This window comes from Podarcis liolepis (genome assembly GCF_965112155.1).
Source record: "Podarcis liolepis genome assembly, chromosome: 15".
Lineage (NCBI taxonomy): Eukaryota > Metazoa > Chordata > Lepidosauria > Squamata > Lacertidae > Podarcis > Podarcis liolepis.
This window is the reverse complement of record NC_139566.1, coordinates 14100317-14112549: the sequence shown is the minus strand read 5'-3', so window position 1 is coordinate 14112549 and position 12233 is coordinate 14100317. Positions and strand designations below refer to the sequence as shown.

At 49.4% G+C, this 12233-nt stretch overlaps 1 protein-coding gene across 1 annotated transcript; it reads right to left on the bottom strand.

Moving 5' to 3' along the window:
• Positions 1 to 602: 602 nt before the first annotated feature.
• On the bottom strand, positions 603 to 11039 carry ZFTA (zinc finger translocation associated). Its single transcript, XM_083477791.1, has 5 exons — positions 10532 to 11039; positions 8800 to 9291; positions 6174 to 6563; positions 3596 to 4021; positions 603 to 3140 (listed from the first exon to the last, which is right to left on the bottom strand). The coding sequence occupies exons 1-5, from the start codon at positions 10578 to 10580 to the stop codon at positions 2614 to 2616; spliced, it is 1884 nt and encodes a 627-aa protein (XP_083333917.1). The 5' UTR covers positions 10581 to 11039; the 3' UTR covers positions 603 to 2613.
• Between the last annotated feature and the right edge of the window lie 1194 nt (positions 11040 to 12233).

Genomic DNA, 12233 nt, shown 5'->3' with positions numbered 1-12233 from the left:
CTAGGGTTTCCCAAACTTGGGTCTCCAGCTGTTTTTGGACTGCAGCTCCCATCATCCCTAGCTAGCAGGACCAGTGGTCAGGGATGATGGGATGGGAATTGTAGTCCAAAAACAGCTGAAGAAACCCTGATCTAACCCTGTTCTGGCAGTTCTGCTATGAATAGTGCTGTTGTTCTTTTTTTAAAATAAAAATAAAATCCATTTTGGGAAAACCCAAGTGTTGTCCTTACACAGAGCAGACCCACCAAAATTAATAAAGTTACAGTGGTGCCCCGCAAGACGAATGCCTCGCAAGACGGAAAACCCGCTAGACGAAAGGGTTTTCCGTTTTGGAGGTGCTTCGCAAAACGAATTTCCTATGGGCTTGCTTCGCAAGACGACAATGCCTTGCGAGTTCCTGCGGGTTTTTTTTCCTTCCCCCCTTTTTCTAAGCCGCTAAGCCGCTTATCAGCTGATCCGATCAGCAGATACGCCGCTAAAAGCCGCTAATAGCACTAATCCGCTAATCCGTCAATGGGCTTGCTTCGCAAGACGAATAAACCTCCAGACGAAGAGAATCACAGAACGGATTCTTTTCGTCTTGCGAGGCACCACTGTAGTTATGTCTGTAAACTTCAATGGGTCTCTTCTGAGTAGGCAAACACCCCACATCTTGCATAATTCTAAGCTTTTTAGACAGATAAATTTGGGTGAAGCATACATCGTCCTCCTGAGTCCTACAGATGTAGCTATTTGTTTTGAAGTGGGATTGCATCTGGAAAGGAGGAAATACGCCTTGATCACAGGAAGCTGCCTTATACAGAGTTAGACCTTTGGGTCCATCTAGCTCAGTGCTGTCTACACTGATTGGCAGCAGCTCTCCAGGGTTCTGGGTTCTCTCCCAGCCCTACCTGCAGGTGCTGGGGGTTGAACTTGGTTCCTTGGCTACTGAAACTTGCTCAGCACCTGTTCACTGGGAGCAAAAAGGTAAGTGTCCTATGTCAATTCACATCTTTTTACGAGGAAGACCAACAGCAAATAAAGTAGTCCACGTCCTCCTAATTCACTTACACCAAAGTAAGAGCTTTTAGGGGTAGGGACTTGGAAAGACATGGGTCAAATTAAAACCCAATGACAGAACACTATAAATGCAAATCAGGATACAGGGACGCTGTCAGCAGCTCTTCAAGGTGACATTTTTCTGGACTGTTTCATTGTAGGTAGAATCAAGGGGGGGAGACCTCCCTGCATGTAGAAAGTTAGCACATGACAGATTCAACCTAGCATTTTCCTATGTAGCAGGGTTCCCACCCCCACCCCAGGGCCTGGCATAGTACAATCCAGGAAGTGCTGAGTCGCTCAATTCATCTGAGAATCCAAAATGGCCATCTTAAGTGCAATCGCAGGGGAAATGCTAACAACAAGCCCAACTCCTTGTTTCAAATATTTTAACATGGTATATTAAGCACGGCCTATGCTGCATCAAGCAGGAGTTCTGCAATTTTCTAGGGATGGGAGGGGGGCAAGGGCCGTAATTTGTTCACCCTTCGGCTATATGATGCACAGCCGCAACTCGGGGCCTAGGCACTTGTGGGAATTCTTCATGGCACAGCTTGCGAGGGAGGAACTGAATGTTACCACCCACCTTCCTGCGGGCAGGTCACAGTGGGCAGCTACCCGTCAACCGCTTGGTGTCGCAATGGCGTCAGGTGATTGTGTGGGTAAAGGAACAGGCCACAAAGTGCCAATGATTACCTGCTTGGGGTGGGCAGCTTTCAAAAAAACCCCAGGGCTTCAGCAGGGTTCTGGCAACTGCAAACCCTCCTCTGGCCGAATGACATATCCACCACGTCTCATGCCATCTATTTCGCACGTAGGGCAGCTGGATGTGGCTCAGCTGAGGCCTGGCCCAAACAGCCTCCCAGACCAGAAGGGGAGGCCTAGCTATCAAACCACCTGGCCCTTGATGTCTTGGAGCAGGGTGGGAGAACCTCAGGAAGCATTTACCTGTGTTGCTCCTCCCATTTTTGGCTCTGGCTCCGCCCACCACTGCCAAACACCCCTAGAAGGGAAGGCAGCCCTCAGGCTGAAAAAACAGGGTGCCCCACCATACAGTAGCAGAAACTTTGCTTCCCACAGAAACCTCCAGGCCTCGGGCCTCGATTAAGTGTACTTGCCTCCCGCAAGAGTGCTCTTACAGATCTTCCTCACTTCAGAAAATACCGAAGCTTCCCCCCCCCCCCGCCACCCCACCTACCTTTCCGAAACCTTACCAAAATAGTTGAGAGCACAAAAAATCCAGGTGCAGAGAAAAGGGGGTTTGGGGAAAGGGGGGGTGAAAACACCTTTAAGAAACCCTTTGTCACTAGAACAGAACATGCAAATCAAAACGGATGCTGTGCAGAGAGAAACAAAGACAAAGCAAAACAAGACTTCCCCGGCGTCTGCATTATTCGCTTCCAGTTGCAGAATTCTGCACTATCCGATTCCAGTCGCAGAATTCCGAAACCTGAGAATTCCAAAAGGGAATTCCGCCATCCATAGGAGGAAGGGGTGGGGAGGAAAACAAACAAGTTGAGTTCGTCGGTCAGCGGAGTCCACCCTGCCACCACGAGGGCAGTCCACGTCCGCAGGCTACACCGTACATACCGGCAAATTGTAACCAAACCCCATTTTCCCTGCACCTTGAACACTTGGCTTGACGTCGGCAGGCTCAGAGTCCGGGCTGGGGGAGGTCTTTGTGCCCAGGTGCCTGGGATTCTGAGCCGGCCCATTTTCGGCGTAAGCATCGAGGATGGTCTGTTTCTCCAGCGCCGTGAACTCCAGGGAGAACCGGTGGACCTGAAGGATGTGCCGCTTGATGGTGCTGACTTTAAGGGTTGCCAACGTGCCCCCGCACACCATACACACCAGCCCGTGCCGCTGCTCATCGTAATCCATCAGGTACTCTACCCGCCAGCGCGGCTGGTAGTTCCGGCGCTGACCCCGCCGGGACGGGGCACCGGCCAGCGAAGACGCAGCCTCCGAGGATTGCTGAGAGGGAGCTAGTCTTCCTGCTGCGGGAGCCTCTTCCTCATCTTCTTCCTCTCCTGCAGGCATTGTCCCGCCCTCTTGAGATTCCTCAGGGGACAAAGGGGGGTTGCAAGCCTGCTGAGATTCCACTGGAGGAACAGAAGAACAACAGCGGGGCGATGACAGTCCAACCAGGAGTAATCAAATATCTCTGCAACTTAGGACTGTCGTATTTATATATTTATATTTAATTATTATCACTATTCCTAATATTAAACCGTATGCTGAACTGTGAAATAAAGTACCTGGGAAACCACCAAGCTGGGAGTCCAAGTGCTATCTTTTTCCTCCTCCCTCCTCAATCCCTTTTCCTTATGTGCCATGTCTTTTAGCTTTCCTGTTAACAGCCCTGCTACTATACTGCCCTCCATGAAAGAGCCCCACCCATTTTTTATGATAATCACCAGGGCTAGCTGGCTGAAAAATAATAATAAAGGTATTATTATTATTATTATTATTATTATTATTATTATTATTATTATTATTATTATTTTACCAGGAGCAAAATGCACCTGGGGGATTTCAAACACCGCCTGCTCCTTACCTTTGTCTGCCTCACCGTCTGTTTCGGGCAAGGAGTCTTCCGCGTCCGCCAGGCGGGCCACCTTCTGGTTCCACTCCTCCACGATGAGGGCCTTCACGTGGTGGCTCAGCTGGGTGGAGTCCGGGTGCTTCTGCTGAATGTGCCTCTTGATGGTGCTCATCTTGAGCGTGGCCAAGGAGCTCCCGCACACCATGCACACCAGGCCGTGGCGCGACCCGTTGTAGTCCATCAAGTACTCCACCCGCCAGTGCTCCTGGAAGTAGCGGCGGTGGTCCCTCCCCCGGGCTGGGGCGGGAAGGCCGCTCTCTTCCGAGTCCCAAGCGCCGGCCTCCTCGGAGCCGTCCTCGCCAGCAGGCTGGTCTGGAGACGTGGGGGGGTCCACCTCCTTCTTGGTCAGGTCCTGAGGGGACGGCTCAGACTCTGCCTCTGGGTGGATCCAGGAAGGAGTGGGGAAGGGGGGGGGGACAAGAGGACGGATTTAATTACACAAAGGTCCTGCTTACCAAACACAGTGTTCCCTGTAAATCGATTGTTAGCCGAGCGTTTGCATAAGGAGTCGATGATTTCCATTGAGTCCTGTGGGGAAATTTCTAATTTTGATTTTCCCGCCTAATTTTTGAAAAATTATAATTTTGAATTTTGACCTCCCAGTGTTCCCTGCAAATCAATCGTTAGCCGAGCGTTTGCATAAGGAGTCAACAATTTCCACTGAGTCCTGTGGGGAAATTTCCAGTTTTGATTCCCCCCCCCTAATTTTTGAAAAATTCTAATTTTGAATTTTGACCTCCCACCGAAAAACAGAAAAAATGCTCTGATTTGTCTGATCTCTCACTCACTCACTTCATTGCTCCACCAACCAGCAAACGGCAAGCAAGGAAGTAGAAGATGCTCTCTGTTCAAGTATCTGAATCTGCGATGTGTCTAGCGATGCTTGGGTAGCCATTCCTCATGTTTGGACAGGTGAATGTTCACTGTTTCTCATTCATTATTTTGGCGTAGTACTGCCAAGGTTCTTGTCTTGCCCTCTATATGTGCCTCACTTTGCATCCTCTGCTCTGAGCCAATTCATCCGCAGTAACGACCACCCCTTTGTAGTTCTGGGAACAGTGACATGTTAAGGGTGCTAAGATTTGTTAGGAGACCCTTATTCCTCTCACAGCGCTACAATTCACAGAATTCCCGAGGAAGAGACAGAAAGTGTAACTCTGTGACAAGGGGGTTTGCTCAGTAACTCTCAGCACCTTTAGCAAACTATAACTCCCAGGATTTTGGGGAGGAGAAGCCATGGCTGTTTAAAGCGGCATGATACTGCTTTAAAATGTATAGTACAGATAGCGAAGACAATACCGAGCTAGATGCACTAAAGGTTCAAGGCAGCACAAGTCAGTTTGTTTCCTACTCGCAAGCCATCCCCGTTTTGAGGACACTCCATTCCGCACACCTATCTTTGATTTTCCGGGTTTTGCCACTCACCAGGATTCTGTGCCCACTGAGCATGCTCAGTCCGCACTCACTTATCTGTTTTGTACTTGCGCAACTCTTGCTTCCGCTCTCCCTCCCACAAGAGACTGCTGGATGCCTCACTTTCTGGTTACACAAGGATTTGGAGGAATGAGCTTCCTGTTTGCACCTGCTGTTTGGCCCTCCCCCCCCTGACCATTGGCTGTGGCTGCTGGGAGCTGGAGTTCTCCACCATACGGACAACGCCGGGTTCCCTTATCCTTGGTCACTAGCATGTATCCTGGCTTTCCTTCAAGAAGAAGCTACAGACAAGAGCTCCTCGATTTTAAGTACAGTGCCTGATTCAGAGAAGCAACACAGCAGGCCCAAAACCTATGCGGGGCTTACGCTCCAGGGATCCATGAGCAGATACAAAATCATGCAAAGTCAGGAAGATACCTGGAACCTCCCCTCTGTACAACCAATCCTACCTTCCTGGAGTCTGGGAAGGGGAAGGTCATTTGAGGCCTCAGGAATGCTCTGGGGGGGGTCCACACCCTTCCTGAGGGTTCAAGCAGCCTTCCCAGAGCCTGGGAATCAAGGCTGATGGCTTAAAAACTATTTCCACGGCAGGAAAAACTGGCGCAGAAAGAGATTTCCAAGCCCTCTGCCTTGCTTACTGGGCTCTGCGAAGGTCACACGAAATCCCGTGTGGTCTTCGCGAGGTCTCAGACAGCCTCTTCCACCAGTTTCTTCACCCTCTGCATTCTTCATTTACAGTGGTACCTCAGTCAAATGGAATCTGTTCTGGAAGTCCGTTCAACTTTCAAAATGTTTGGAAACCAAGGCGCGGTTTGCAATTGGCTGCCGGAAGCTCCTGCAGCCAATCGGAAGCCACGTTGGACATTTGGGTTCCAAAGAACGTTCGCAAACCGGAGCACTCACTTCCAGGTTTGCAGCGTTCGGGGGCCAAAATGTTCAAGTCGCAAGGCGTTCGTCAACCAAGGTACGACGGTATTTATCTACTTTCCCGCCGCCTGCACAATCATGTCATTTGCAGGCCTGCTGAAATATCGTTCTAATTCCAGCGCTCTGCTTCCGCCCTCCCCTGCCGCCTTCTGCCCGCTTCCTGCCTCACCCACTGGTGCCTCTCCTGTGCCCTCGGCTGGCGGCACCACGGCCCGGGCGTTCCAAGTCTCCAGGATGCTGGCCTTCTCGGCGGGGCTGAAGCCAAGCGAGCTGGGGTGGGCATCCATGACGTGCCTCTTGATGTCGTCCAAGTTGAGGCTGGGGAGCGAGGAGCCACACATCATGCAAAAGAGGCGGTTGCCCTGAGGGTCGTAGTCCATCAGGAACTCAGACTGGAACCAGCTCTGCAGGGACTCTTTCAGGTAGCGCTCCAAGTTCTGCTCTTCCCCTCCCGGAGAGGCTTTCAAGGCCAGGCCGGAGGGCCGTCGCCCCCCACGAGAGGAGAGGGGTCCTGGGCCACGGCGCCTCCTGCGGCTGCTACTCAGCGGAAATTCTCCACCTGTACAGAAGCAAGGCAGGTGGAGAGCAGGTGAACCTTCTTGTCCGCTTTTCAGAATCTAATTTCGTCAGAGATGATGAACATTATTAAATAAACTGTTGTCCGCTGTCCAAAATTAATGTTACTGATATCTACAATGTAGATAAAGTGTCAGAAGAATTGGTCTTATATTTCACATTTTCACATGTGAAATGTGAATTTACGAATATAATGTATATGTAGCAATATGTAAAGATTTCATATATGTATTGCAACATTAATAATAAATTAATTAATAAAGAAAAGAAAAAAAAGAATTGGTCTTATATATATGATTGTGGCAGCTCGAATAGTAATTGAAACTCAGGGGGGAAACAGCCCAAAATATTACGCTGAACACTCAGTACCACCCACTCTGGAATACAGCTATAATGGAAAAAAATCACACATAATTTGAGATTTTGACAAGCCTAGAACCTCATCAGATATATGATTTGGCATTCCTTTATGACATATACAAGGGAACCGTCATTTTCAAGACAACCCCCGTCACCACCTTGGCAAATCTGGAACTATGATAATCAGATCACGACAATATTTACTTGGGCTTTGTTTTTGTTTTTAACCCACGTACAACTGCACTTATTCTACGTGCCTGATTTATCGTTTTGCTTTTCATCTTTTAATTTTCATCTGTTCACTTTTATATACACTATAAAATTAAATTAAAAATCTTCACAAAAAGATAAAAATAAAACCTCCTTATCTGCTTGGGATGGCCACTTAATGTATTTTTTTAAATTAAAAAAAGGAAGGATGAAAGGAATATCCATCTGTAAAAAAAGTTGCATGGGTCCCTAGGGAGGGAAAACAGAGATCATCTTGTCTTTCATCCACAAGGTTCAATTCCCAGTGGCTTCCTCAGGCAGGGCTGGCAAAGATTCCCTGTCTGAAAGCCTAGAAAGCTGTTGCCAGACAGTGCAGAAAGGGAAACTGGCAGGTGTGGCCAACACAGAAGTGAACCCAGTTCACTTCTCAGCTGATTCCACCCAGCTGATTAGCAAGTGGGTGTGGCTTGGGGGAAATGACCAAACTGACCAAATCAGAACCAACCCACCCTGGGAGGCCAGGATTAGCCCCCAGGCTGGAGGCTCCCCACCCGTGATGTAAACAATAGTGAGCTAGAAAGAGGCAACGGCCTGACTTAGCACAAAACCTTTGCTGTTGGACTTCAACTCCTATCATCCCCGACAACCCGGTAAGATGACTGGGAATGATGGGAGTCAAACAGCATTTGGGGGACACATTTATATCCTGGGTCTCCACAGTGCAAGTCCAATCCTCTCACTGTGTTAAGCAATTTAGTTGTCAGGATTAGCTATCAAAGTATCATCCATACATGAAGTTGCGGGCAGGAATTGAAATATAAGCAGTGGATTACTGAAAGAACTAAGGATAACAAAGTTTAGATAATAAAAACACATGTACTGTAAAACAGCTATGAAAAAGAAGTGGAAAACACACATCAGGAAAGCGGGGGAGCAGGAAGTCAAGAAGAAATCTTTGCTGATTTTTTTTTGGGGGGGGGAGGATATGATGATAAATGTTTTGGAATATTTTTGGAGATTTAATAAAAAAATTGTGCCTCATATCTAAAGTTCAACAAACACTAGAAACATAATTCTCTCTCTTTTTTTAATGAAACCTATATAAAAATTTAGTTCTCAGGGGGGTTTTTTGTCATCTGTTCAAGTAACAATTTTTATGGCCAAAAAATATAGTCACTGAATAAAAATTACCACTATGGAAGAAAAATATACCATTTCTGACAATATTAAAAAAGGGGGTGGGATTAGACCAACAAACAGAAGATAAGGCATCATAAATCATAAATATATTATTTTTGACATGACTGAGAATCGCAGAGCCAGGGATGGAGAACTTTAAAGCGTTAAGGTCGGGATGTGGAAAATATGAAAACAATGAGAGGAGGCGGGACTGAAGACTTGGAGATATGCTTCAGAGGTCCAGACTACGGGGAGCCCAGAAAAATTAATAATTCAAATTTGGATTACAATTTGGTCTTTTTTATTTTAGCTTTTTGTTTTTAATTAGATTATGATGTGGATATGTTGATTGGCTGTCTTTATTGGAAAATCAATAAAAACGATTTCAAACAAACAAACAAACAAAGGATAAGGCTATCCGTGGCTACGATTAAAATGAGCCACAAACCCGCGAACTTAGGCCCCCCTACCGTGGCCCCCCTCCTGAGTCTCGGGCGCGTTGGGGTGCTCTCTGGCTCCGTCGCTCTCTGCCTCGAGGCCCAGGTGGGCGTCCCAGCTGTTCATGATGACCTCCTTCTCGTGGGCGCTCCAGGCCAGAGAGTAGGGGTGCTTCTGGCGGATGTGCCTTTTGATGGTGCTGAGCTTGAGGGTGGCCAGGGAGCTGCCGCAGACCATGCAAATCATGCCATGCCGGGCAGCGTTGAAGTCCATCAGGTACTCTGCCCTCCAGTGCTCATGGTAGTAGCGCCGGTGGTCGCGCCCGGGGATGCGGCTCTTCCCGGGCCTTGACGCCCGCTCCTCGCAGTGATCCGAGTACTTGCGCCCTCCGGAGAGGAGGGCAGAGGGGTCCTTGATGGTGGTCCCTCGAACGAGGCCGTTCCCAGAGGGCCGCAGGGCGTGTCCGGAGCGCAGCTCGCCGCTGCTTTGCGAATCGGCCGCCTCTTCTGGGAACAGCGACTCTTCTGGGGAGACACAAACACTCGCCTTCAATAATAATAATAATAATAATGAGTGGAGCTTACGACGAAACCGCTTCCTATTTGACATTTTAAAAAAGGAATTAAAGAGCTGCTGAGAGTAAGGGTGGTGGCGGTTAGGATTAGCACAATGGATTAACAACACAGATAGGTTCCCGGCTGCAAGGAGGATACAGTGTACAGTGGTACCTCAGGTTAAGAACTTACCGTAATTCGTTCTGGAGATCTGTTCATAACCTGAAACTGTTCTTAACTTGAGGTACCACTTTAGCTAATGGGGCCTCCTGCTGCCGCCGCGCCGCCGGAGCACGATTTCTGTTCTCATCCTGAAGCAAAGTTCTTAACCCGAGGTACTATTTCTGGGTTAGCGGAGTCTGTAACCTGAAGCGTCTGTAACCCGAGGTACCACTGTAACTGTTTTGACAGGAGGCAAAACAATGGCGGGGACAGGGGCGGGGGGAGGTGGTGCAAGACTTGCTGGCCAGGAAGCAAAGATGTTGTGTCACTTTGGGAAAGCAAGGTTGAAGCAGTGGGACCATAGGTTTGGAAGGGGCACCAGGGTCATCTAGTCCAACCCCCTGCAAAGCAGGAGTAACAGACGTTGCAGGGGTACAAAGGAAAAGCGAGGGGTGCTGTATACAACATTGGAAGGGGCTGGTTTCAAATGGGCAGCAGGACCTGTCAAAGAGACAGGCCCACAAAACCACACCTGGGGCTGAGAGGGGTTTGTCCGAACGGGGGGGGAGGGGTTTCCCCAAAGGAGGAGCCAAACTCCCCCTAAGTCTTCCTGATCTTCAAGGGCGAGGACACACACACATCCCTTCAGGGAGAGAGGGCTCCCCCCTTTCCACGTCATTTGATTCTTGGCAGCTCGGGTTCCTTTTGTGCTCAATCCCTCGTCGCTATTTTTTTGAATGGGAGAGGCAGGAATCCGTCCAGGGCTGAAGCGCCCAGGAAGATGGAGGAAGACGGGGAGGGGGGGGATCTTAAAGGGGCCATCGCTCTTCCTCCACCCGCCCCCCCCCCGACTTCCTTCTCTCTGCCCAGCTGGGCAAACTTGCAACACCCCCCACAACAAACACACCCCTACCAACACCGACCAGGTATTTTTTTCCGGGGGGTGCCACTCTTCCAACTCACACACGACCAGCAGGTGGCGTGGAAAAGAGGTGGGGGGCGCGCGCATATATCCCCCCCTCCCAAAGAGGGGGCCTTTTGTACTCACCTGGATCCTGGGGCTCGAGCTTGATGCAAAGGCTGGGGGGCTCCTCCATGCTTGGCTCCCTCCCTCCCTGCCTAGGGATTCATCTCCACCCCCCACCTCGATGCACACAAATAACCTTCCCGGCTTCGCTGTGGATACTCTCGGATCCGTTGCAATATTCCCCCCTTCCCCCCCAACCCCGATTTCTTAAAATAAATATATATATGGATAAATGGCAATTTTTTTCCTCCCCCCACCGCTTTTAATCGACTTGCATCAAGGCTCCGTTTCCACGGCCGAAAAAGAAGAAGAAGCAGAGCCAGGCAGGCTCCGGTTAGCAGGGTGGGGATGCCTTTCCCCCCGGGGCCCCTGGGGCTCCTTTAAGGGCTCCTGGGTAAATTTAAAGGGGACGTGCTCTATTTTTGCAGCTGAGGGGGGAGGGTAGGGAGAAAAAGAGGGGAGGGGAGGAGAGGGGGTGATTCACTGGACACCCCCTTCCAAAAAAAAGTGTCTCAAAGCATCCCTAACCCGGTTCTTCCTCGTTGTATTGTTTTGTCCCCTAAGCTATATATATATATCCATATATCCGTATTTAAGGTGTATTTTTTTAAAGCCTACATAACCAGGTCCCTAACGCGGCCCCCTGCTGCTGGCGCAAGGGGATGAGAGATTTTGGAAAGTGGGGGGAGGGGAGAATTGGGGGAATGAGAGGAAGGGGCTTCCCCGTGGTCCCTGGCCCTTCAAGCAAGCCTTCCGTTCAATCCGATTGTGTTTTAGCTGTTGCAGGTTCTCTTGAGTATACATCATGCATTTGAAGCACATTATTCCGCCCACCAAAGAATCCTGGGAACTGTAGTTTACCCCTCCCCCACGGAGCTACAGTTCCCAGCACCCTTAACAAACTACAGCTCGTGTGTGTGAACGGGCTTTAAAGTGAAGACTCCGGAATAAAACACGTTACCCCGCAACAACAGGTCCTGGGAACTTTAGCTTTTTAGAAGTGCTGAGAATTTTTTGGCCCTATAAGGGGCAAACTACAGTTCTCAGGTTTGTGAGGAAGTCATGTGCTTTAAATGTATCCTCACTATCCCTAATGCACATTCTAGAGAGGAATGCACAAGCAGGTAAATGGGTCAATACATTATGGAGATTCCCAGATGCAGTTTTGGAGAGTTACCATTCTCCGCCCTTCTGACACATCTCTCTGTGGCAGGTGTGAAATATGCAGAAACCCAACAGGTGAAGCATACAGAGATGCACTGCTACGAAAAGCTTCCCTTGTTGCATTTCTGCCTACCTGGCAGGGTTCAAAGACATGGGAGCTTAGCTAGGAACAACAAATGTGGAGAGATCAACCCTCTTTGGGGCCCATATTTTCAGTATGTTGTAGGGCAGAGATGAGGAACCCGTGGCCCTACAGATTCCGTAGAACTACAGCTCCTCTCATCCCTAAGCACTGGTAACGCTGGCTGGGGCTGATGGGAGCTGGAGTCCAGCAAAATCCAGAGGGCCACAGACGCTCTATCCTAGCTGTAAGGGATAGATAGAGGAGTGATCAACACAATCAAAGGGGTTTTGGGGTTGCCAACTGACCAGAAGGGGAAAACAGGGACAGCCTGCTCTTGCACTGGTAGCAACAGTTTTATCTGCAGAAGTCCTCAGATGACCACTGATTTGCTGCGCAGAGATCAGCAGCGTTATTGGCTAATGCGTGCCAGCTGAG

Excerpts from the sequence above, each read along its gene's own strand:
- ZFTA (XM_083477791.1), bottom strand. The coding sequence starts at position 10,580 with ATGGAGGAGCCCCCCAGCCTTTGCATCAAGCTCGAGCCCCAGGATCCA. Across the intron at positions 9,292-10,531 it reads GCTCGAGCCCCAGGATCCAG|AAGAGTCGCTGTTCCCAGAA; the intron begins GTGAGTACAAAA and ends GTGTCTCCCCAG. Across the intron at positions 4,022-6,173 it reads CACAGGAGAGGCACCAGTGG|AGGCAGAGTCTGAGCCGTCC; the intron begins GTGAGGCAGGAA and ends GGATCCACCCAG.